The following is a 26,848-nucleotide window of genomic DNA, read 5'->3' as shown; positions in this document are numbered from 1 at the left end:
TGTCTATCTGTCTATTGAGCCTGTTGATATATCTCTCTTACTCTCTATCTTGGTGGGGAAGTATTTTTAAATGTGAAAGAATTCTCTCTTTTTAAAGTTGTTTTATGTTGCAGTTAGTAATACTCTTTACTTGCCGACGGGGTACAGAAAATTATCATAATATCCGAATATTTCCATTGCAATTTTGCAAACATAAAATAGCGCATCAATGTCATACTTTTATGAAACTTTGGCACTGTTATTTATTGTTTATTTTTTGTTCAGACTTCTGTTCATTCCGATACAAATATTTTGAAATATCTATATTTTGTTTTATGATTATGCATATTGTGCTTGTTTTAAAAACATTTGATAACGTAGATTTAAATAATTTAATCGATACGATTAAATGGTAATACCGATAGGATTTCGTAGCGAGATTTTATGAAGTGCAGATGAGTTATCGGGACTAATAAAAAACACAGTTCAATAATCTGAGGATTTGGAAACTGGAAGTACAGATGTACAATAGAAATGTGTTTCAGTATGTAGAGATAAGAATGCTTCTGATATATTAAACCTAGGTACATCCGTTCATCTCTCGTCTAATGGCTCTCAAGTAAAATTCGATAGCCCATAAATCCTGTTAAATTTGAGGTCGAAAAGCGACATGAGAATATTATTTTTCCGACTACTTCAGTTTAATGTTTCCTTCTGTTCTTATTCCACTTACTTACTCACTCACTTCCTTAGGGTACGAACACGTTGGCGCCTAGCTTTAAAGCTAGCAGGCTCCGCTAGCAGTGTTTATGAAAGACAAGGAAGCTTGGTGTGCACAAATTGGAGCTTGTTTGCAGGTCGCTTTAATCTCTCAGCTGACTCACAGCTGATTAGGTCATCTCCTTGGAATCTCTGTGTGAACTTGATATCGCAAAGGATTCAAGTAGTGAGGACGAATTTGATTTATTAGACAGTGCAGAATCAAAGTGATTATTATTACAAGAATTCTTTTCTCGAGAGTGTTCCCTTCATCCTATAAATAATAAAGGGTTGCGTTTGGTGAATATTATCTTTTTAAATATCTGCGGAACTTTCCAGAAAAATTCATTAGCTACCCGAGAGTGGAAATCGAAACTATCGATTATCTTCTCTATTTAACCAAAGATTTCATACAGAAGGCTTGGAAAAATTGCCAGGGAATCCTATTTTGCAGGAAGAACGGCTTATACTCACACTGAGGTAAACTGTACAATTGTTACAAAATAGTGCCTAGTGAACATTCTCAATAATTTGATTGATATTAGTTATTATTTATTTGTTTATTATTTTTATTTTTTGTGGTATTAAGGCACATATAGAAGAAAGCGATTAAACTCTTGAAATGAGGTCGAAGACTCCAAATCAGGCCTATTGGTAAACGACGATGTCCATTCATCCGAATTCATTAGTAGTTTGTAATTAAAAAATTAATTAAATTCTACCTCCAGTTTTGAATCTATACGAAAAGTTAATGTCGTGGCAGGTCTTTCGAACACACGAGCAATAAGTTTTTCTACATCCAATGTGTGCAGTGTTTTAAAACTTTACAACCACTGACACAGGATTCCCACCACGAGTGAAGCAAGCGGTATGCTCAAGGCGGAGCTTGACAGGCCGCTGGCTGATAGTCGGAGTAGCCAAATATTTCGCGCTCCGTTTAACTTATCACGTCGTAGCATCTATGATATTCAAACAATCGCGCTGCAATTTTTTGTATTGATAGGTCAATGTCCAAGGGAAGCATAGAAAACAATTCGAAGTCAAAATATTGTTTTTAAAAGTGAGAAAAAAATATTAACTTTGAAGTGATCTGCTCACAGAAAAAAATTTACGGTAAGCGGTAAACTTTTTTTGTTTTTCACGTTAGATGGGGGGTCAAAGCGAGAAAAATGTACAGTAAGAATGGAAATTCGTTTTAAAAGTTACCGCTGCTCAAAATCTTTACTGGTTACCGAGTTACGGCCAATTAACGTCAAAACTAAATCACACGCGCGTAGTTTAAAATAGAATACAAATTTGTGTAAATTAAAAAGCACGAATTACACAAATAATTGATAGAAGTCGTCTCTACTAATTACACAAGTCATCATTGACATCTGGTCCACAGACCACCTCTCCAATGCCTCTCTGCTCCACGCCGAGACTTGCGCTGCAAGCTTGAAAGAATGACTGAAACCATTCTTGGAGCTTACAGCGTGCTGGAAAGCTATAGGGGTACCACTTTGTAAATGCAGTTGTAATGCGCATGCGCTAATCTCCCCTCCTACAGTTCTTGTTCATGGCGAGCGCTGAATTCGTAAGGAGTACAGTTGCGCCAAAGTGAAGTGAAGTGGTAGTATAAAATAAATAAATGAATACTAGTAATAGTGCTGTGTGTTTAAGTTATAACCAGAGTATTGACATGTCTTTACGTGAGTAATATTGTTTGATCATAAACTCATGTATGAATGTTCCCCAGAAAAATAGACGAAATTATGCGAGCATGTGCGGAAATCAGAGGACAAATATTTTGACCAGAAGTGTACAGTTGAAGCGGAAGTAAAGAACACAATCCAATAAGAGTCTCGATAATAGCGACTTAGCACCGCCAACTTCGGTTAAGACACAGATTCTGATTGGTGATCAACGTCGGGGAATGCACAGAAGGGAACACGCAGCGAGTATTGGAGAAGGAAATGATTTAGGTTTCCGCCATAGCTGAATTTTCTAAGTGGTCTAGCTATAGCAGTAAAGCGACCATCCATGAGCCAACGTGTGCGGTGTCATATGATTCTAGCGATTCATTTCCCCCACTACCGCTACTAGCTACTCTACCAGCTAGTCTACCATCGTCAACGTGTCCGTACCCTTACCTATCTACCTACCTACCTATAGCTTTTAAGGAACCCGGAGGTTCATTGCAACCCTCACATAAGCCCGTCATCGGTCCTTATCCTGTGTAAGATTAATCCACTATCATCATATCCCACCTCCCTCAAATCCATTTTAATATTATCCTCCCATCTACGTCTCGGCCTCTCCAAAGGTCTTTTTCCTCCGGCCTCCCAATTAACACTTATATGCATTTCTAGATTCGCCCATACGTGCTGCATGCCCTGTCCATCTCAAACGTCTGGATATAATTTTCCTAATTATATCAGGTGAAGAATACAATGCGTGCACTTCTGCGCTGTGTAACTTTCTCCATTCTACAGTAACTTCATCCCTCTTAGCCCCAAATATTTTCCTAAGCACTTTATTCTCAAACACCATTAACCTCTGTTCCTCTATCAAAGTGAGAGTCCAAGTTTCATAGCCATACAGAACAACCGGTAATATAACTGTTTTATAAATTCTAACTTTCAGGCATTTTGAAAGCAGACTGGAAGACAAAAGCTTCTCAACCAAATAATAGCAGACATTTCTCACATATATTCTGAGTTTAATTTCCTCCCGAATGCCATTTATATTTGTTACTGTTGCTCCAAGATATTTGAATTTTTCCATCTCTTCAAAGGACAAATTTCCAGTTTTTATATTTACATTTCGTACAATATTCTCGTCACGAGACATACTCATATACTTTGTCTTTTCGGGATTTACTTCCAAACCTGTATCTTTAATTGCTTCAAGTAAAATTCCCATGTTTTCCATAATAGTTTGTGGATTTTCTTCTAACATATTCACGTCATCTGCATAAACAAGCAGTTCATATAACCCATTCAATTTCACACCCTCTCTGTTATCCTGGACTTTTCTAATGCCATATTTTAGAACAAAGCTAAAAAGTAAAGGTGATAGTGCATCTCCTTGCTTTAGCCCGCAGTGAATTGGAAAAGTACCCGACAGAAACTGACCTATACCGACTCTGCTGTACGTTTCACTCAAACACATTTTAATTATTCGAACTAGATTTTTGGGAATATCAAATTCAAAAAGAATATCATATGAAACTCCTCTCTTGACCGAGTCATATGCCTTTTTGAAATATATGAATAACTGATGTACTGTACGTTCTTATTCCACTATTTACTTAAAATTGTCGCATCAATAACTCCTTATTTCTCAATTGCATGTTGTGCTAAAAAACCTTTAGACATCATTCAGCTGCTCAACATCCGAAAGAACTCAACGACCAGAAGGCTTGTCTCAAAAAGGGATGATTTCGATCTTCTCCAAACAGTGTGAGATCTGAGATGAGAAAAGCAGCTGCGGGGCAGGTTGTCTGGGAATACTTGAAGTTTCCCCTGCGATTCTCATCACACGGATGCTCCACTATCGCTGTATCATCACCTGCTCAACTCTGAATTTCCTGTTCAGCTTAAAAGGGACGTTAAATAAATAATTAGGATTGAAAATCACAGCAATAAGATTAGCGAACGGTTGGATTTCTGTATCTGGCACACCAAAAATTCTCCTTCAATTTATCGGAATGGTGCAAACTTTTCTTTCCTTTAAAAAAACTTAAAAAATTCTAAATTATGTTACATTGTACATTGCTGCAACACATCTGAAGGAAATCTAATTATTTGTGGTATTACATCATCAAAATTTGGAATGCTTCTTCATAATTGAACTTATATTTTTAAATAGTATTATATTTTAATAAAAACGTATATTTCTATTATTCCGTTGTTTGTCTCATTCATGTGTAGTTAGTAACTACCTGTAATTGTTACAGTAGTTAACAGTAGGTGGTTCTGGTTTGTAAATAAATATTTTCATATGATGTGAAGTAACTAATTGAAATATGTTATTCAATAACAAAGTGTTAGTAATAATAATAATAATAATAATAATAATAATTTATTCACAAAATATTCTTATAAAATATCACGCGTGGTTTCCAATTCCTTTGTTCATGATAATGATAATTTTGGTGTAAGAATACCGATAGTCAAAAAATAATAATAAAGACGAATGTGACTATGTACATATGAGTCCGAATCTCAATCAGAGGTATTCATTCTAAAATTCTAATATTATCCAAAATTAACATGACTTTATACTTTGAAACACCTTTAGGTATATAAACACATACATACACACATACATGCATACACATATACATACATACACACATACATACATACATACATACATACATACATACATACATACATACATACATACATAGGGCTATTCCATATGAAATCGATCAGTAAAAAACCTCGCATTTTTTATACTCTAATTTTTTCCCTATTTATACAAGATGCTGAGGAGAGTGCATTTTCAAAAATATACTATCGAAAGTCAAAAAGTTTTCGTATTATTGAGCGACAAATTTAGCGTATTTTATAAAAACAAGCCTCTTTCAGCGCTCAGAACTCTGGAACCGTTTACTGCAGAACATTGAACGGGAGCTCATTTTGAAGCTGACATTTGGTAGATTATGTTAAGAAGTAATCCTTATTTTTATTGTATACAGAGAGACAGATAATCTAATTTTACTTACTTTTAGGCTCTTTGCCCATTTGTAAAAATGTAAAAAAATATTGAGAAAAAACCTTGCATTATTAAGAGGGATTCGGCATTGTTTGCTTAGTGACACGGCAATAAGTTTCGAGGGTATTAAATACATTATATTCACACGCCTAGACTTGAACGGCGCAGTACCGCACGAACACTTGTGATAAAGCTAGTCCAGCTATGCGCTACTAGACGAAACATCACGTATTTATGTCTTCTGGCCTTGCTTGCTTAGCTAGCTCCCGCCTCACAGTCAGCTGGTTAGTTCACGCGCGTACTATTTATTTTCTTTATTTGATATTTTCAATACTTTCTTATTAACGGTGCACCAGTAAAAAAATATGTGTTTATTTGTACTTTCAATGCGGAATCTAACCATATATTTTAAAAATATTTTTTCGTGGGCAAAGGCGTCTTAGTGAAGAAAAATCTAAATTTCTCCATTTCCATAAAAAGTAAGAAAAACTGTTTACATGTCAATATAAACTTTAACTTCTCTGCATCAAAATAAACCATGATTTTGATCACTGGGTGAAAGGGTTTCGGAGCCACAACAGTTTAAAGTTGCTAATTTTATGAAAATACGATAAATTTAAAATTTTTAATTTAAACACTATGAAGTTCTGATGCCTCAAACTTTGCACAAAGCATTGTATCACAGTTGTCAACGGACATAAAAAGATTCATTGTATTTAAAAATTGCAAGGTCAATTTTCTCTATATTTCGGTCGATTTGAGATGGGATAGCCCATACATGCATGCATGCATACATACATGCATACATGCATGCATACATACATACATACATACATACACAGGCACTTACTACATACATACATAGGCACTTACAGGTTGAAATGAACACATTTATCTCTCCTTTGATGCATTTTATTTTATATTATTTTTCTTTATTTCATATTTCTATTTATTTATACATTTTTCTATAGGCTTATTTAAGAACTTGATTATACGTACATAATAGGGAAGAAATCTTAATTTGAATTCTAATATTTTCCCAGATTTACTTATGCTTGTACTGTCAAATGTCTTTATGTAATCTAAAAAGATGGGCCTAATACATGTAAGCAGATTATATTCCTTACTTTTAATAATGAAACACAATTAAAAACTTCTCTGTGCTAGTGTACAATTTGATTAAGTACCGGAGAGACTGTGTAACAGTTGAATGAGCAAGGCGTTGGAGTCTTGATTGATCGCCTCCTCTCCCCGGGGTCCTGGCTTGGAATGCAAGGGAGGAGGGTCTCGAATTACGCATTACGCGTGTATTGTTTCCCGTCCGGAACAAATGATTTGATTTACTTGCGAGTGTTATCTAGCATCAGAAATGTGTCGTGGCCTATCGGAAGAGACATGATTTATTGCGTGTTGCAGCACGTGGGCTGCGACGGCGTGGTGGGCTCGGCGAAGCGCGTGGACGCGTGCGGGGTGTGCGGCGGCGACAACAGCACCTGCCGCCTGGTGTCCGGCCTGTTCACGCGCCCGCAGCTGCCCGTGGGCTACAACCTCATCGCCCAGATCCCGCGAGGCGCCTGCAACATCACCATCTCCGAGCTCAAGCAGAGCAGGAACTACTTGGGTGAGTTCGCAATATAACTTAACTTTCAAATTTTAAATAGAGCAGGAACTACTTGAGTGAGTTCGCAATATAACTTAACTCTCAAATTTTAAATATAGCAGGAACTACTTGGGTGAGTTCGCAATATAACTTAACTCTCAAATTTTAAATAGAGCAGGAACTACTTGGGTGAGTTCGCAATATAACTTAACTGTCAAATTTTAAATAGAGCAGGAGCTATTTGGGTGAGTTCGCAATATAACTTAACTGTCAAATTTTAAATACAGCAGGAACTACTTGGGTGAGTTCACAATATAACTTAACTCTCAAATTTTAAATAGAGCAGGAACTACTTGGGTGAGTTCTCAATATAACTTAACTGTCAAATTTTAAATAGAGCAGGAACTACTTGGGTGAGTTCGCAATATAACTTAACTGTCAAATTTTAAATAGAGCAGAAGCTACTTGGGAGAGTTCGCAATATAACTTAACTTTCAAATTTTAAATAGAGCAGAAACTACTTGGGTGAGTTCGCAATATAACTTAACTTTCAAATTTTAAATGGAGCAGGAACTACTTCGGTGAGTTCGCAATATAACTTAACTCTCAAATTTTAAATAGAGCAGGAGCTACTTGGGTGAGTTCGCAATATAACTTAACTCTCAAATTTTAAATATAGCAGGAACTACTTGGGTGAGTTCGCAATATAACTTAACTCTCAAATTTTAAATAGAGCAGGAGCTACTTGGGTGAGTTCGCAATATAACTTGACTCTCAAATTTTAAATAGAGCAGGAGCTACTTGGGTGAGTTCGCAATATAACTTCACTCTCAAATTTTAAATAGAGCAGGAACTACTTGGGTGAGTTCGCAATATACCTTAACTGTCAAATTTTAAATAGAGCAGGAACTACTTGGGTGAGTTCGCAATATAACTTAACTGTCAAATTTTAAATAGAGCAGGAGCTACTTGGGTGAGTTCGCAATATAACTTAACTGTCAAATTTTAAATAGAGCAGGAACTACTTGGGTGAGTTCGCAATATAACTCAACTGTCAAATTTTAAATAGAGCAGGAACTACTTGGGTGAGTTCGCAATATAACTTAACTTTCAAATTTTAAATAGAGCAGGAGCTACTTGGGTGAGTTCGCAATATAACTTAACTGTCAAATTTTAAATAGAGCAGGAGCTACTTGGGTGAGTTGGCAATATAACTTAACTCTCAAATTTTAAATAGAGCAGGAGCTACTTGGGTGAGTTCGCAATATATCTTAACTCTCAAATTTTAAATAGAGCAGAAACTACTTGGGTGAGTTCGCAGTATAACTTAACTTTCAAATTTTAAATAGAGCAGGAATTACTTGGGTGAGTTCGCAATTTAACTTAACTGTCAAATTTTAAACAGAGCTGGAACTACATCGGTGAGTTCACGCAATAACCCTCAAATTGTAAATAGAGCAGGAACTACTTGGGTGAGTTCGCATTATAACTTAACTTTCAAATTTTAAATAGAGCAGTAACTACTTGGGTGAGTTCGCATTATAACTTAACTTTCAAATTTTAAATAGAGCAGGAACTACTTGGGTGAGTTCGCAATATAACTCAACTGTCAAATTTTAAATAGAGCACGAGCTACTAGGGTGAGTTCGCAATATAACTTAACTCTCAAATTTTAAATATAGCAGGAACTACTTGGGTGAGTTCTCAATATAACTTAACTGTCAAATTTTAAATAGAGCAGGAGCTACTTGGGTGAGTTCGCAATATAACTTAACTCTCAAATTTTAAATAGAGCAGGAACTACTTGGGTGATTTGGCAATATAACTTAACTCTCAAATTTTAAATAGAGCAGGAGCTACTTGAATGAGTTCGCAATATAACTTAACTTTCAAATTTTAAATAGAGCAGGAACTACTTGGGTGAGTTCGCAATATAACTTAACTTTCAAATTTTAAATAGAGCAGGAGCTACTTTGGTGAGTTCGAAATATAACTTAACTTTCAAATTTTAAATAGAGAAGAAACTACTTGGGTGAGTTCGCAATATAACTTAACTGTGAAATTTTAAATAGAGCAGGAGCTACTTGGGTGAGTTCGCAATATAACTTAACTCTCAAATTTTAAATAGAGCAGGAACTACTTGGGTGATTTGGCAATATAACGTAACTCTCAAATTTTAAATAGAGCAGGAGCTACTTGGGTGAGTTCGCAATATAACTTAACTCTCAAATTTTAAATAGAGCAAGAGCTACTTGGGTGAGTTCGCAATATATCTTAACTCTCAAATTTTAAATAGAGCAGAAACTACTTGGGTGAGTTCGCAATATAACTTAACTTTCAAATTTTAAATAGAGCAGGAACTAGTTGGGTGAGTTCGAAATATAACTTAACTTTCAAATTTTAAATAGTGCAGGAATTACTTGGGTGAGTTCGCAATTTAACTTAACTGTCAAATTTTAAACAGAGCTGGAACTACTTCGGTGAGTTCACGCAATAACCCTCAAATTGTAAATAGAGCAGGAACTACTTGGGTGAGTTCGCATTATAACTTAACTTTCAAATTTTAAATAGAGCAGGAACTACTTGTGTGAGTTCGCATTATAACTTAACTTTCAAATTTTAAATAGAACAGGAACTACTCGGGTGAGTTCGCATTATAACTTAACTTTCAAATTTTAAATAGAGCAGGAACTACTTGGGTGAGTTCGAATTGTAACTTAACTTTCAAATTTTAAATAGAGCAGGAACTACTTGGGTGAGTTCGCATTATAACTTAACTTTCAAATTTTAAATAGAGCAGGAACTACTTGGGTGAGTTCACGCAATAACCCTCAAATTGTAAATAGAGCAGGAACTACTTGGGTGAGTTCACATAATAAACTTCAATTTTAAATAGAGTACGAACTACTTGGGTGAGTTCATACAGTTACCTTCAAATTTTAAATAAAGCAGGAACTACTTGGGTGAGTTCATAATTTAACTTAACCTTCAAATTTTAAATATAGCAGGAATTACTTGAGTTCACACAATAACCCTCAAATTTTAAATCGAATAGGAACCACTTGGGTGAGTTCACACATTAACCCTCAAATTTTAAATATAGTAAGAATTACTTGGATGAATTCACACAGTAACTGTGCAATTTTTAATTAAGCACGAACTACTTGGGTGAGTTCACACAGTAACTGTCCAATTTTAAATGAAGCAGAAACTACTTAGATGAGTTCGCACAATAACCCTCAAATTTTTAATACAGCAGGAACTACTAGATTGAGTTCGCACAATAACCCTCAAATTTTAAATACAGCAGGTACTAGATTGAGTTCGCACAATAACCCTCAAATTTTAACTATAACAGGAACTGCTAGATTGAGTTCACACAATAACCCTCAAATTTTAAATAGAGCAGGAACTGGTAGGGTGAATTCACGCAATAAGCCTCAAATTTTAAATAAAGCTGAAACTACTTGGGTGAGTTCACACAGTAACTGTCCAGTTTTAAATATTGTAGTAGGAACTACTTGGGTGAGTTCACACAATAACCCTCAAATTTTAAATGTAGTATGAATTACTTGGGTGAGTTCACACAGTAACTGTCCAATTTTAAATAAAGCAGAAACTTTTTTTGACGTGTTCACACAATAATCCTCAAATTTTAAATATAATAGGAATTACTTGGGTGAGTTCACACAGTAACTGTCCAATTTGAAATAACGCAGGAACTATTTAGACGAGTTCACACAATAATCTTCAAATTTTAAATATAATAGGAATTACTTGGGTGAGTTCACACAGTAACTGTCCAATTTGAAATAACGCAGGAACTATTTAGACGAGTTCACACAATAATCTTCAAATTTTAAATATAATAGGAATTGCTTGGGTGAGTTCACACAGTAAATGTGCAATTTGAAATAAAGCAGGAACTATTTAGACGAGTTCACACAATAATCTTCAAATTTTAAATATATTAGGAATTACTTGGGTGAGTTCACACAGTAACTGTCCAATTTGAAATAACGCAGGAACTATTTAGACAAGTTCATACAATAATCTTCAAAATTTAAATATAATAGGAATTACTTCTGTGAGTTCACACAGTAACTGTCCAATTTGAAATAACGCAGGAACTATTTAGACGAGTTCACACAATAATCTTCAAATTTTAAATATAATAGGAATTGCTTGGGTGAGTTCACACAGTAAATGTGCAATTTGAAATAAAGCAGGAACTATTTAGACGAGTTCACACAATAATCTTCAAATTTTAAATATAATAGGAATTACTTGGGTGAGTTCACACAGTAACTGTCCAATTTGAAATAACGCAGGAACTATTTAGACAAGTTCACACAATAATCTTCAAATTTTAAATATAATAGGAATTACTTCGGTGAGTTCACACAGTAACTGTCCAATTTGAAATAAAGCAGGAACTATTTAGACGAGTTCACACAATAATCTTCAAATTTTAAATATAATAGGAATTACTTGGGTGAGTTCACACAGTAAATGTGCAATTTGAAATAAAGCAGGAACTATTTAGACGAGTTCACACAATAATCTTCAAATTTTAATTATATTAGGAATTACTTGGTTGAGTTCACACAGTAACTCTCCAATTTTAAATAAAGCAGGAACTACTTTGGATGAGTTCATATAATAACCCTCAAATTTTAAATATGGTAGGAACTACTTGGGTGAGTTGACACAGTAACTCTCCAATTTTAAATAAAGCGGGAACTACTTTGGATGAGTTCATACAATAGCCCTCAAATTTTAAATATGGTAGGAACTACTTGGGTGAGTTCACACAATAACCCTAAATTTTAAATATAGAAGAAACTACTTGAGTGAGTTCACATAATGAACCTCAAATTTTGAATAGAACGGAAATTACTTGGGTGAGTTTACACAATATTCCTCAAATTTTAAATAGGACAGGAACTACTTGTGTAAGTTCACGCAATAACCTTCAAATTTGAATATATTGTTCCTATAGCTTTCTTCTATCCAAACTATTGTCGTATCACACAGATTACAGAGTGAAGAAACGGACAAGCATACCTCCGTGCGATTCTTTAGAAATAAAATCAATAAACTTTCATATTTACGTACATTAATATTTTTCTCAGAAATATAAATTAAAATATAGGATATGGAAACACTGCAAATGTAGTTTATTGATGCTGCTTTCAGGGGTATAATAATTCAGCGATGTTATTTGGGTGAATGGTTACAGTTTTGACTTAGAAGGACCGAACCTTGAATTCAATCTCCCTAACTTTCTTTTACTATCTTCACATTCAAATGTAAGTCGCATTTTTGTTTGTTTCTATTTTCTCCTTGAAAAGCTTTCAGGTGCAATGAAACTTCTCAATACCGTGTTTTGACATATATCTTATTTACTGTATTTTGACTTTCTTAGTACGAGTAATTATGATAACTTTATTAATATTAAAACCGAATTTATATACAACACTAGGTCATTTCTCGCATAGCAGTTTCCAAAGTTTACGATCCTCCAAGTCTCCATCCTGAAGGTTCCTGTCATTCATGGGTGTTATGTCATCTAACCAAGTTTGTCTTGGTGCTCCTTTTCTTCTCTGTGTAAGACGTCATTTTCTTTGGCCAGTGATCTTCCACCAGCCATTGTACGTATTCGTTCTATCTTAGGTTCTTTGTTCCTATTGTATCAATAATTGAAGTGTACCCATTCGTTCTCTAATTGTTTCATTCTTTCCATGGTCTTCTAGTGTTATTCCACAACAACTTCGCCAAAACCTCATTTCCATGTTTCTTAATTTTTTGTTTGTTTTGTTCAGTTGTCCCTAAAACTTTTGCTGCTTAAGTCGTTATGCTTTCTAGTATTGATTTATAAATTCTTATGTTGGGCCCTATTTTATTTTTTTTATTCATAATTACTGATTTTGGCCTATTACTTTCATATTTGTTGTCCTAGTGCTATTTTTTTCTCTATTTATAAATCACTGGTACCATTATTTTTGTGTATAACTGCAAGATAATTATCTTAGGCTATGTTTTTCTGCATGCGACCATGAAACTTTTGACAGATATGTGTGCAGACACATACATTTATTTATTTTTTTTTAGAGGAATCCAATGGTATTTGTAATTTTTATTCATGTTTATATCCCTTAAAATCCCGCAAAAACTAAATTTTTACAAACTATTTCTTTGGGTCGAAAATTGAAACCAATGATAGAAACCGGCGTAGACACGCGTATTAAACACTTCCTGAAAAAATTAGCACAATCGGTTGGAATTTGTAGATTTTATTAACGTTTATACGAATCGCATTTTTAGCTCGAGAGACGAAATTATATGAATCTGCTCATCTAATAATAAATATCGTCCACCATTGTGGAGTAACGGTTAGCATGTCTGACCAGGTTGAACTCCTGGTTGGAAAAGTTTACCGGTTGTGGTTTCTTCCGTGATTTTCCCTTAACCCAATAAGAGCAAATGCTGGGTAACTTTAGCAACTGGATTATGGACTCATTTCGCTGGTAACTGAGTTGCCTCTTCTTAGAGGATATGGCATGATGACGGAACCGATATATAACTCCGAAACGTTGGACGGTCCACATCTGTGGAGTAACGGTCAGCGCGTCTGGCCGCGAAACCAGGTGGCCCGGGTTCGAATCCCGGTCGGGACAAGTTACCTGGTTAAGGTTTTTTTTCCGGGGTTTTCCCTCAGCCCAATACGAGCAAATGCTGGGTAACTTTCGGTGCTGGACCCCGGACTCATTTCACCGGCATTATCACCTTCATTTCATTCAGACGCTAAATAACCTACATGTTGATACTGCGTCGTAAAATAAACCAATAAAAAAAACGTTGGACGTCTCTGCACCTAAGGTACAATTCAAGTACCAAAATATAAATTCACACCACATGAAATACTGTAACTAACTAAAATCGTACTAAAGGTGTGTAAAACTTTAGAAATTTCTCTTCTAAACCAGCCAGTGTAATAGACTGTGTGTTAAATTATGTAATAAAACTCTATAACTTAGTTAACTATTACCTGCGATAAGCGTAGATGAACGCGAGGGTGTAGAGGATGCTACTTAATAAAGACAAATTACATCGCGCCTCTATAACGCCTGCCTAGAGCGGCTGCTCAGCGAAACAAGCAAGTGAATGTAAGTGGTAATATGATAAACATTTAGAATTCGATATTTTCCTGTAAGATGTAAGCAGTTCTATCTGTACTCTCGTGTTATGGTCGTCTGCTGAAATCATTGTACATAGGAATCAGTCGTATGTAGTTACGTGGTAATAAACATATAGAATTTAATCCGTTTAACTAAGATATAAGTTAACCGGTTCTGTCTGTTCCTTCGTGCTAATGGTCGACTGCTGAAATCGATTGTAAACAGGAATGAGTCGTGTGTAGTTATTTGGTAATATGATAAACATTTATAATTTGATATGTTTCACTAAGATATGACAGTTCTATTGTTTCTCTCGTTTTATAATCGACTGTTAATATCGATTGCACTCATGAATCAGTCGTATGTAGCTACGTGGAAATATGACAAACGTTTAGAAATTAGAAATTGATACGTTTAACTAAGATATAAGGGAACAGTTCTATCAATTCTCTGGTGTTAATGGTCGGCTGCTGAAATCGATAGTACACACTAGTCATTCGTATGCAGTTAGGCCTACGTGGTAATATGATAGACATTTAGAATTTGATACGTTTAAGTAAGACATAAGTAAACCACTTCTATCGATTCTCTCGAGTTCATAATCAACTGCTGAAATCGATTGCACATAGGGATCAGTCGTATGTAGTTACGTGGTAATAGGATAATCATTTAGAATTTGATAAGTTTTAGTAAGATATATGTTAACCAGTTCTAGTGTTAATTTACCACTGCCAAAATCGTTTGTACACAGGAATCGGTCTATGTAGTTACGTGGTAATATGATAAACATTTAGATTTTGATAGGTTTCTGTAAGATATAAGCAGTTCTATTGGTACTCTCGTGTTATGTTCGACTGATGAAATCGATTTTACACAGGAACAAGTCGTATGCAGTTACCTGGTAATAAACATCTAGAATTTGATACGTTTAACTAAGATATAAGTTAAGCGGTTCTATCGGTTCTCTCGTGTTAATGGTCAGCTGCTGAAGTCGATTGTACACAGGGATCAGTCGTATGTAGTTACGTGGTAACATAATAAATATTTATAATTCGATGCGTTTAAGTAAGATATGACCACTTCTATTGGTTCTCTCGTGTTATGGTCGACTGTTAAAATCGATTGTAGGCATGAATCAGTCGTACGAATCAACGTGGAAATATGACAAACGTTTAGAAATTCATATGTTCAATTAAGATATAAGTAAATCAGTTCTATCAGTTCCCTCGTGTTAATGGTCGGCAGCTGAAATTGATAGTGCACAGGAGTCAGTCATATGGAGTTACGTGGTAATGTAATATACATTTAGAATTAAATACGTTTAAGTGAGATATAAGTAACAACTTCTATCGATTCTCTCGAGTTCATGGTCGACTACTGAAATCGATTGTACATAGGGATCAGTCGTATGTAGTTACGTGGTAATACGATAAAGGTTTAGAAAATGATACGTTTAAGTAAGAGCCAGTCGTATGCAGTTACGTGATAATATGATAAACATTTATAATTTGATACGTTTAAGTAAGACAAAACTTAACTAGTTCTGTAGGTACTGTCTTATTAATGCTCGACTTCTGAAAACGATTGTACGTAGGAATCGGTTGTTTGCAGTTACGTGGTAATAAGATAAGCGTTTAAAATATTATACGTTTGAGCAAGATTCAGTCATATGTAGTTATGTGGTAATATGATAAACATGTAGAGTTTGATAAGTTTAAATAAGATATGTTGACCAGTTCTATTGGTAATCTCGTGTAATGGTCGACTGCTGAAATCGATTGTAGACAGGAATTAGTCGTTTGTAGTTACGTGGTAATAAACTTTTAGAATTTGATACGTTTAACTAAGGTATAAGTTAACCAGTTCTATCGGTTCTCTCGTGTTAATGGTCGCCAGCTGAAATCGATTGTACACAGGAATAAGACGTATGCAGTTACGTGGCAATATGATAAACTTTTAGAATTTGAAATTTTTGTGTAAGGTGTAAGCAGTTCTATTCGTACTTTTGTGTTATGGTCGACTGCTGAAATCGATTGTATACTGGAATCAGTCGTATGTAGTTACGTGGTAATACGATAAACTTTCAGAATTTGATACGTTTAAGTAAGATGTCAATTAACCGGTTCTATCTTTTCCCTCGTGTTAATGGTCGGCTGCTAAAATCGATTGTACACAGGAATGAGTCTTATGTAGTTATTTGGTAATATGGTAAACGTTTATAATTTCATATGTTTAAGTAAGATATGACCGATTCTGTTGGTTCTCTCGTGTTATGGTCGACTGCTAAAATCGATTGTACGCATGTACCAGTCGTATGTAGCTACGTGGAAATATGACAAACGTTTAGAAATTGATACGTTTAATTAAGATAATATATGTGAACCAGTTCTACCGGTTCTCTCGTTTTAATGGTCGGCTGCTAAAATCGATTGTAAACAGGAATCATCGTATGTAGTTTCGTGTTAATATAATAAATATTTAGAATTTGATATTTGTTGAAAAAATATTGATAAAATAATTATTATAACAATCTGTTGGAAAATATCTGAAGCGACAAACGCTGGTGAAACCGGTCGCATGTTTCACTACAACGCTCGCATTGTGAGTGTGGCAACACCAACGATAATATCACGGATGTGAACTACATTTGGTATTATTATCATTATTAAATTGTCAATATTAATTTCTCTATTGTTTGGTTTAGTTTGGACTAGGATTATTGCGCATGTTGAGCGTTAATTAGTGAGGTGCAATATTATGGAGTTGCACGGAAGAGTGTGGCCGTGGTTTAACCTCAATACACACAGCGGGTTAGCGACGAGTTGTTGAAATACGAAACAACAAATGGTTAATGAACGCAAACCCAGTGGCGGTTCGTAAACTAAATTAGACTTTTGTTGCTGCTTACATACCATGCAATCTAAACAATTAATTTTAATATATTCAGAGATTCTCCTAAAAACCTTAAGTACTTCATTTCACTTTTTTCCTTTCCTACCCTGTCTACACTTTTAATAAAATGTTGTATAGACTAGTTATTTATTTTCATTCCGTTTATTGAAGATATCCAACTGATTATTACTTCTTCAATGTTTTGAAGATGTCAATGTCAGTTAATGAACCTAAATTCTATCAAGTACAGGATTTTCAATTTCAAGGACCCCCGTAAGCGAATTAGCTCATAATACGCTGTCTTTATCTTTATCTTTTTTCTCTACTCTACCACAGCGGAGGACAAAGCATTGTCATCCAGGAAAGTTTCTGTTCATTGAGAAGAGATAATTGCGACTAATGTATGCGATGCCATTTTTATAACATTTTTGACCACCTTAACATTCTTCTAACCACTGCCAGGAAATTTTTACGAGAAGATATCAGAGCTCAAATGCAAGTAGAAGAACTAATATTAGATTACAACGTTATAAAAAAATAGGATCATATAGAAGGAATATTTCTGAACGCCTACTTCGGCAAGTAGATTATTATAATGCAATTGGAAAACAGGATACAGGTCGTCCTCGTACAAGATGGAGGTAGGAGTTTCAATTTCCTTAGTTTCGGAACGGGTCGAGAATCTAAGTCCTTTATATGGTATTGTATTGTATTTTATTTATTAACATTCCATGGTATTCATACATTGCTTTACAGCTAGAATATGGAACAAGTCAAAAAACTTAATACTATTATAAAGTCTTAATTTATAGTCACAGTCTAGATGAAATATATACAGACGAGATTTACAATATAGTCTACTAGTACAACACATAGTTTTAGTATCAATTTCAGGAAGTGTTGAATGTCATGAATTCACCTAAAGAATAGAAGGCGTGAGAAATTAGGTACTTCTTTAATTTGACCCTAAATAATCTTATGTTTTGAGTTTCATTTTTTTATATCGATAGGGAGGCTATTAAAAATTTTTACTGCCATATAACGCACTCCTTTTTGATAGCACGATAGATTGCCGATGGAGTATGAAAGTTATTTTTTGACGTGTATTTATATTAAGAACTGTTGAATTAGTTACAAAGTTTTCACGATTACATACGAGAAAGATTATTAATGAAAAGATATACTGACAAGCCATGGGCATTATTTGTAGTTTTTTGAAAATAGTCCTACACGATTCCCTAGATTTGGCACCTACTATTATTCTAATTACTCTTTTTTGCAATAGAAATATACTGTTACTATCTGTGGATTTCCCCAGAACATTATTCCAAAACTCATTACTGAGTGGAAGTATGCAAAGTATATTGGTTTTAAGGTATTGTTATTTACTATCTTTTGCATAGATCTAATAGCAAAACAAGCTGAATTTAGTTTGGGGATAATTTCTTTAATAAGATTTTTCCAGTTTAACACATTATCGATTTTAAGCCAAAAAATTTGGTTGTTGTTATTGTTGTTTCTAATAGGGATCTATTGTTAATTATTGCGCTAGAAATTTGCGAGGTTGAATTTGGACAGGATTTAAATTGAATAATTATGTTAGTTTTGTTACAATTTAATACCAATTTATTGACTGAGAACCAGTCACATATTTTGAAGAGAATTTCCTCTGTAGAAGAAGAAAAAGAAGTATTTTTGTTGGCATCATCATCATCTTCTTAAATCATGTGTAGACTATAGGCACTTTCCACCCTTAGTCGACAGTTTTCGAGATCTTGCAGGATCCCGTCTACCTTCATTTTTACAATGAAAAGATATTTTTTGTTAAACTAGCAATTGACGTGCTATCCTCGTATTTTCTTTCTTTTGAAATTTGTAGCTACATTACAACCTGCCTCAGCCTCAGTCTCTCGTTTGCGATTTTTTTAAATAGAAACCCGCCTATCTCCAGATTTATAATTGAGAAGTTGTGTTCGTAGCATTTTGCATCTTTGGTTTTTCTTTCTGTAATTTATACCCAGACTACAAGCCTCCCTACACCCAATTTATCATTTGGGACATGTTACAGAACTTCGTGTACTTTCAGTATTATTGTTGTTTAGTCAACTGTCCGAAGATAGGTCTGAACCTCACAAGTGACAACATCACATCTAACACCTTCCACACGAGTTAAATATTTAGGAATTATTATAGCTCAACATTTACGTTTGATAAACAAATTGATTCCATGTGTACAAATATAAAAAAGACAATTTATAAATTCATAATACTTCGAAATTTTATCATTAAGGAGGCATTGAGAATAATATTTTTAGATTCAGTACAATCATTATTAAAATATGGTATAATAAATTGGGGTGGTGTAGCACCATCTGTATTTAATTCATTAATTTTATTACACAGAAGACTGATAAAAATATGGATTACACAACAAATTTAATTGATATGGATTTTAAAGTATTAATTATTGAATAAATTTATAAATATAGTTTACTAACTTACTACCACAGAAATCAAAAAAACATAAAATAATCTAATCGACATGAATATCGTACTCGAAGACAAAAGTCTACTTTCCCATTGATTGAGCCTAAATGCCATACAAGTGCAGCACTTAAACATGGTGCTAGTTTCGACCCAAGACTTTATAATAGAATTACAAATAATTTTCTAAATTTGAAATATTTAAAAAATGAACTTTTTAAAATAGAAATTTTTAAAATTATTAATGATATGTAATATTAACAAATGTGTGTATTTTTTGCCTTTTATTTCTCTCGGCTATATTCATGTTTTATTGAATGTCACTGGCTTCTGTCTGATTGTCAATTTATATTATATTATGTGTTTTTTCTCTTTATTTTTTCTCTTGTGTATTAGTTTTCGGTCTAAATTAAGTCAATTAGTGTATTTAGTAAACTGCCTTTGTTATATACTTTTTAATTTTATTGTACTCACTTTCCTTATTAGCTAAATAAATAAAAAATATTGCTTACGGTTGAAAAAAAAAGAGTTTCGATAAATTAGCATTTGACATCATTTATTATTATTATTATTATTATTATTATTATTATTATTATTATTATTATTATTATTATTATTTTGTAATTAATGGATAGGCTACAATAATTTTTCACACTCAGTCCATAGCTTGCGAGATTTTATAAAACCTCATCTATGTCGAGCTTAATGATTAAAAATTGTTTTAATTAGCATTCGATTTTCCTTTTTTTTCTCCTACAAACATTTTCCATTCTCAGTCCACTGTTTATAAAATTGTATAGGGTCTTCTCTATCTCCAGTTTTGCAATTAAAAATTATTTTTATTTAATTATCATTTAAAATCATCTTTCTTTTCCTTCTGTAATTCATGGATTAGCTAAAAGCGTTTTCCACTCTCAATCCACAGTTTGCAAAATTTTGTAGAACATTTAACAATAAAAAAATTAATTCTTGTTGCTAAATTAGCACTTTGACATCCCCTCTTGTCTTTCTTTTATAATTCATGGTAGGCTGCAAGTATTTTTCAACCTCAGTTTACATGTCGTAAAATTTGACAGGATCTTCTCTAGCTCCTGTTCCATAATTGAAAATCGTGTTCGTTGATTTAGAACTTGACATCTTCTCTTCTATTCCTTCTGTAACTCGTGGATAGGTTGCAAGCTTTTTCCACCCTTAGTCGATAGTGTGTGAGACTTCACAGGATCTCGTCTACACTTAGTTTTATAATTAAATGATATTTTTTGTTCAGTTAGCATTTGAAATCCTCAGCTCAGCGTTTGCGAGATTTTATAGAATCTCGTCTACCTCCAGCTTTATAATTAAAAAGTATTTCTCTTTTGTTCAGCTACTATTTGACTTCTTTTTCTCCCGTAATTCCCCAGCCGGGCTACAAACCTTTTCCAACCTTATTCCACCTTTTGCGAGACCTTACAAGATCTCGTCTGTCTGAAGGTTTATAATTGGAAACTATGTTGAATTTTCATCAGGCACATCATGGACCTCCACGCGGGATACTTCACCTTTTCATGATCAAGTTCATTTTTTGTTGTGATGTGAATTTTAGATTCTCTGCTTGGCGATTGTGAAATTTACGACACTGTTGGATCTTAACGATCTTCTTGCTATCAAGAAAGAATAAAAACTATTCAATTCTCGTCGCTTTTAAAAGTAAATACGCAAGTGGTGGTCATGTGAGATTTTAACACCGCACTAAAGCTGTAGCGATTGTGCTCAATTGTTACCTTGAGATGGACGAACGAAGAGGAAGTTATGTTTACTAAGGCACGGCAAGCATTTATTTGAACTGTGTATGAGAAGTCTTCGATATAAAAAGTCAAGCACCTGTGTTCGTGGTAGAGACCACCTAAGAGGTAACAGACTCTAATTTTTCTTTTGCTTAAGTGACCAAGCATTTCCACTGGCGCCGTCGACTAATTCCTCTCTTAAATGCTTTGAATTACCCTCATAAACCGGCAAATAAATGACATTTGATAACGCTCGGTAGATACAGCTTGACTCTGTACATTTACAACCTGGTGATCAAGCCGTGGTTTGGTTTATGACTTCTCATCAAAAGGACCGAGATTCGAATCACTGAAGGTCTTATGAGATTTATAGTGAATACAAACTGACCAGATTCTAAAATATCTGCCTACACGTACAAATCCACATATGACAAAAAGTTTGGCATGCTCAGGACGATTCGATTAACATAGAGCTGAAACGGGCGAGAATAATGCAAACCGTAAAGATGTGGTGGTGGTGGTGGTGGTGGTGGTGGTGGTGGTGGTGGTGGTGGTGGTGGTGGTGGTGGTGGTGGTATCAGTAGCATTAGCAGCAGTAGAAGTAACAGTAGTAGCAGCAGTAGCAGTAATTGTGGTAGTAGAGTGAAGGTTGGTAATATCGTGATAGTTCTGTTTGAGAATTTATTACAATTTACTGAGCGAGAGGAAGATCAGTTTTTTGCGTCAACCTATTAAGGGAATGTTCGTTACTGCACAAAACCGTTCCTTCTCTCGAATGGTTTAGATATCAATGTCAAATCCGTAGCTATTATTTTTCTCGCGGTATATGACATTCAATTCATTCTAACATATCTGATGATGCTACTATCCCTTTCTTAACTGCAAATGAGCACAAACGCTACTTAGGTGTAGGCCTATATTTTTCTGACTTTTGTATATTCTATTCCCTAACCGTTTCAAATGTAAATCATTTTCCCTTTTAGGTGTGTTTTCCAAATTATATATTACGCTTTGTCAAACCTGGCAACCTTTTCATAAAGGAAGCTTAATTTATTATTATTGTTATTATTATTATTATTATTGTTGTTGTTGTTGTTGTAATAAATTCTCAAAAAGGACTATCACAATATTACTCGTATTACAGTATTACCAACCTTTACCCTAATTGTGGATGTTTTTAAATATATTATTTAATTAATCGGTATCAGCTGCATTGTCATTTAGTGTCGATAGAATGGTGACAGCGAGATTTTATTTCGGCGAAATGAGTCTGAGGAATCTCCATGGGATTACATGGCATTCACCTTACAGCTGGGAAAAACCTTGGTAAAAACCTGGTAATCAATTTAATTGGGATCCACGGGACCAATCACTGCCCCCTCGACCACACCGGTGGTCTAATATCACTACCACACTACCACCACCAGTAAGCCTAATATGTACAGTAGTGGCAAAAAAAACCGGACCGACCCTTGTAGCTGATTTCAGAGCCTTGTTCACCCAGAGCACGATAGACTAGTAACTAAGACTTTCGTGGTTCAAATCCTGCCTCGGAAGGAAACTTTTTTTTGTTTCTTATTCAAATTTATTCCCAATACTTTTCGATTGCAGCAATATTTTACTACTTAATTAACTTATTATTCCCAGAACATGAATTTTACCAGCACTCGAAAAGTATTGGGAATAAATTTGAATAAGGAACAAAAAAAAGTTTCCTTCCCAGACAGGATTCGAACCACGAAAGTCTTAGTTACCAGTCTATCGTGCTCTGGAGTGAACAAGGCTCTGAAATCAGCTACAAGGTTCGGTCCTGTTTTTTTTTTTTTTTGCCACTACTGTACCATCGCCAATGAAAGTATTGCTACACTGTTATTAATACTGTTGTCACTATTACCTGCATCGCTACGAACACCACCGATACTACCACTATTCTATGAAAAAAATCGATAGGTGCATAGCTTTACCACAGTTTAGTATATACAGTTGCGAAGCTCAATACTTACTAAATATGCAAACATAGACAGTTGAAATATGCATCCATAGATAGTTGCTAGCCACCAGGATCGCTACTATCTCCTCATCACCAGAGTCCGTGGACATACCAGAGTAACGCAATCACCGAGTCGGCCGCCATTGTTAGTCCTTTTCAACACACTAAGGATAGGAATATTTAAAGTAAAACTCAGATATTTTTAATTTGAAGAGCAAAAACGCCTAAAGGATCTCCTTACATTATAGAACATTGTCAGTCAACATATTAATGTAAAAAAACTTCATTTAATAATTATAATAGCATAAATACACATTTAAGTGTTCAATACACTCCTTCATAAACGTCACAGTTATAGGTATTACAGCAACAAGAACTTAATAAATTACAAGTAACAAATGAAAACAACAATGTTGCAAATAAAATAACAATAAATCTAAACATTTCCAACTGCATTCCTCGTGCAAACTCTCCGGCTTCCGCATATAAGAGGACACTATACTGAAATTTCGCGAAGTTCATTAGTATTAAGAGTTCACAACAGTGAAATCCATATCTACCATACGAAGCTAGATTCATCAAACTTTTATCACTGATATATCTGCTTAATAGTGACAAGTGTACAAAATTGCATCCGCCTATGATACGTGGTTTGCATTTTATTAATTATTTTATTAAAATGCTATATAAAAAGGCGCTTGCACTACAATTGACATTATTCTTAAGTGAGTTTCACTTATATGGCTCCTTACATACATGGAATCAAAGCTTACTATAGGGTTTGCTGTAAAATTAATCAGTAAATTACTAGAATTTTTTATTATAAAAAATAAAAAATTAATAACCATTAAATTTCCTTGTAATATACCCATTCGCTGTACAGAAAATTCCAATAGTAATGTTTGTTCCAATGTATATAATAATCATATAAGTGAATATCAATTAAAATAATGTAAATTGTGACGCAAGGGACTTTTTTGTATAGAGCAATACAATATTATTCTATTAAGTTATTAATAAAATGCAAACCACTTATTATAGAGAGACGAAATTTTGTACATATGTTATTACTAACCAGATATACTACTGATAAACATTTTGTGAATTTAGCTTTAAAAATATGGAAGTCAGTAATTTCAGTATAATGTCCCCAAGGATACACTGACGTGAGGATTGTCATTTTTGGTCAAAAAATCGTTTCTTTGCTTTTACCTTTAAAAATTCATTTTTGGTCTAAAGATGCACTCTGCCAAATTTCATGACCATACGACCGGTCTATCAACTGTTTAGGGTCACATTTTTTAAAGGCTGCGGGCTCTGACTGTTAATTTAAATGCTCCGTCCACGCCCTCCACTCTAAATTCTGCGACCATTTTGGAAATTACGCTCTATTTCATACATTATTTATTATATTAGATTTCCGATTGAGCCAGTATAGCTTCTGGACTTCTCGAAATATTTCTTCATAGAATCCAACTTGTGTTAGGCCTACTTCAAAGGTTGCTTTCCTTTAAAAAACATTCAGTTACAAAGGCGAGCACAACTCTTGTTTAAAGGAAAATTCTGCTTGTTGCTAGTAGACATAACAACGTGTTTTCCATGCTTGGTTTTTGTTTGTGATACAAGAAATATTTGCAAGTTTCTAACAGTTGTATTGTTAGTGTTATAATAGTGTCTACAGTCTATAGTGATTTGTAAATAATATTTATCTATTATAGTGTTTTCATAAGTTTACATAGTTTTTTTAGTCACCTTTATTTACTAGTGTAGGTTAGGTGTGCACAGCGTGGTAGTGTATACAAGGATAAGTTCTGTATATAATAGGCTAGGTCTATATGTTTCAAAATGCCTAGAAAATAAAAAAGACAGAAACCTGGTTCATTATTATCATCCAAAACTTTGAAGTGAATTTTCTCCACTTTAATTTACTGTAAATTTTGCATTGCTAAAAATTCTACTTTTTCTACAGATTTTGTACTACGTGCATGAATTTTTGTAGAGGTTTTTTTTTTAATTTATTTATTTTATGTCTTTTTAACTTAGGAAGTCATATCGCGAAAATACATAAACAATTCTTACAGTTTATATAGAGTTTACTGCATTACAATAGTCATTAGAGGTTTTTGAATATGTTCTTAACAAAACTTACTATCAGGATTATACCTAACACTCATATTTTTTGTTGTTGCTGTTGTTTAGTCAAATGTCCGAAGACATGTTTGAATCTCATAAGTACCACCAATAAGGAGACAACAACTCATGAGACAACTAGGCCAGGAGATAATGGGGTAGGGTGGCCAGTTCCTTTCTCCCTCCAATGCATACTTCGCCGATTAGCTACATATTCCACTAATCAGACTTCAGGTATATACAAACAATTGTTCTTCCTCTGACACATATCGTCAAGTGAGATGTACTGCCTGATGCATATCAGCCAGAATATCAGTAAAAGGTATTTTAATACTATTTTTTACGCTCGAGTTGAATTTTTTTTCTGTTTTTACACTTTTAGTGCATTAAATATTTTTAATTATTTTTTTTAGTAAAATAAAAGGAAAAAAGGTAAGTTTTATTTCTGAAGGTCTGACAAGTATGTAGACAAAAATTCTGGCCAAAATATAGCAATTTTTGAAAACCTAAATTTACACAATTTAAAATTACAAATTAAAAGTACAAAATTTCAGAGATCTACCTAGAATAGTTTAGAAAATTGAAATTTCACATCAGTCCAACCTTAATAGGGTTTCTAGTTTCTACGGTCTCTGCATTTTCCAATCGAGCCAAACAATACAATCTTGCCTCAAGAATGAATTCAGAACTTCACAAATATATTATGTCATTCTTGCAAATAGCAGTCCACACCTGTGGAGTAACGGTCAGCGCGTCTGGCCGCGAAACCAGGTGGCCCGGGTTCGAATCCCGGTAGGGGTAAGTCACCTGATTGAGGTTTTTCCGGGGTTTTCCCTCAACCCAATACGACCAAATGCTGGGTAACTTTCGGTGCTGGACCCCGGACTCATTTCACCGGCATTATCACCCTCATTTCATTCAGACGCTAAATAACCTAGATGTTGATACAGCGTCGTAAAATAATCCAATAAAAAAATAGCAAATAGGATTAAATTTAGAAATGCTTGATTTGAAAGGGAGAATATGGTAAAAATTTGACACTGATCTAATTAGTACGTGATTTTCATTTGTTTTATGTAGAAATATCATTGCTGAAACAACTTAAATTCTAGATTAGTTTTATAAAAATATTTTGGTGCCCAAATTTTGAAAAAATAAATATCAAAATACAGTCATTCATTAATCTCATAATGTATGCTCGCTTAAGTAGTGGATCGTTCCTTTTTATATTTATAGTCACTTCTTTCCTTTTTCCTTATTTCTTTCGCCTTGTCACCGAGAAAACAAATGTGCGCTTTTTTCAGTTCTCTGTGAACAGTTCTGAACACAGCAGCACTGCATTTTTTCGCACTTAAATTACATTATT

General features: G+C 34.2%; 1 protein-coding gene across 1 annotated transcript in view; it reads left to right on the top strand.

Annotated features, from left to right (window-relative positions):
- LOC138693473 (thrombospondin type-1 domain-containing protein 4-like) overlaps window positions 1-26,848 on the top strand; it is a 603,922-nt gene that overhangs the window by 545,961 nt on the left and 31,113 nt on the right. Inside the window, exon 2 of the mRNA XM_069817459.1 lies at window positions 6,859-7,063. Coding sequence (XP_069673560.1) covers window positions 6,859-7,063 — 205 coding nt within the window. The remainder of the gene's footprint in view (window positions 1-6,858; window positions 7,064-26,848) is intronic.

This window comes from Periplaneta americana, chromosome 17, assembly GCF_040183065.1.
Source record: "Periplaneta americana isolate PAMFEO1 chromosome 17, P.americana_PAMFEO1_priV1, whole genome shotgun sequence".
Taxonomy (NCBI): Eukaryota; Metazoa; Arthropoda; class Insecta; order Blattodea; family Blattidae; genus Periplaneta; species Periplaneta americana.
The sequence above is the reverse complement of the archived record's forward strand: the minus strand, read 5'-3'. Positions and strand labels throughout refer to the sequence as shown.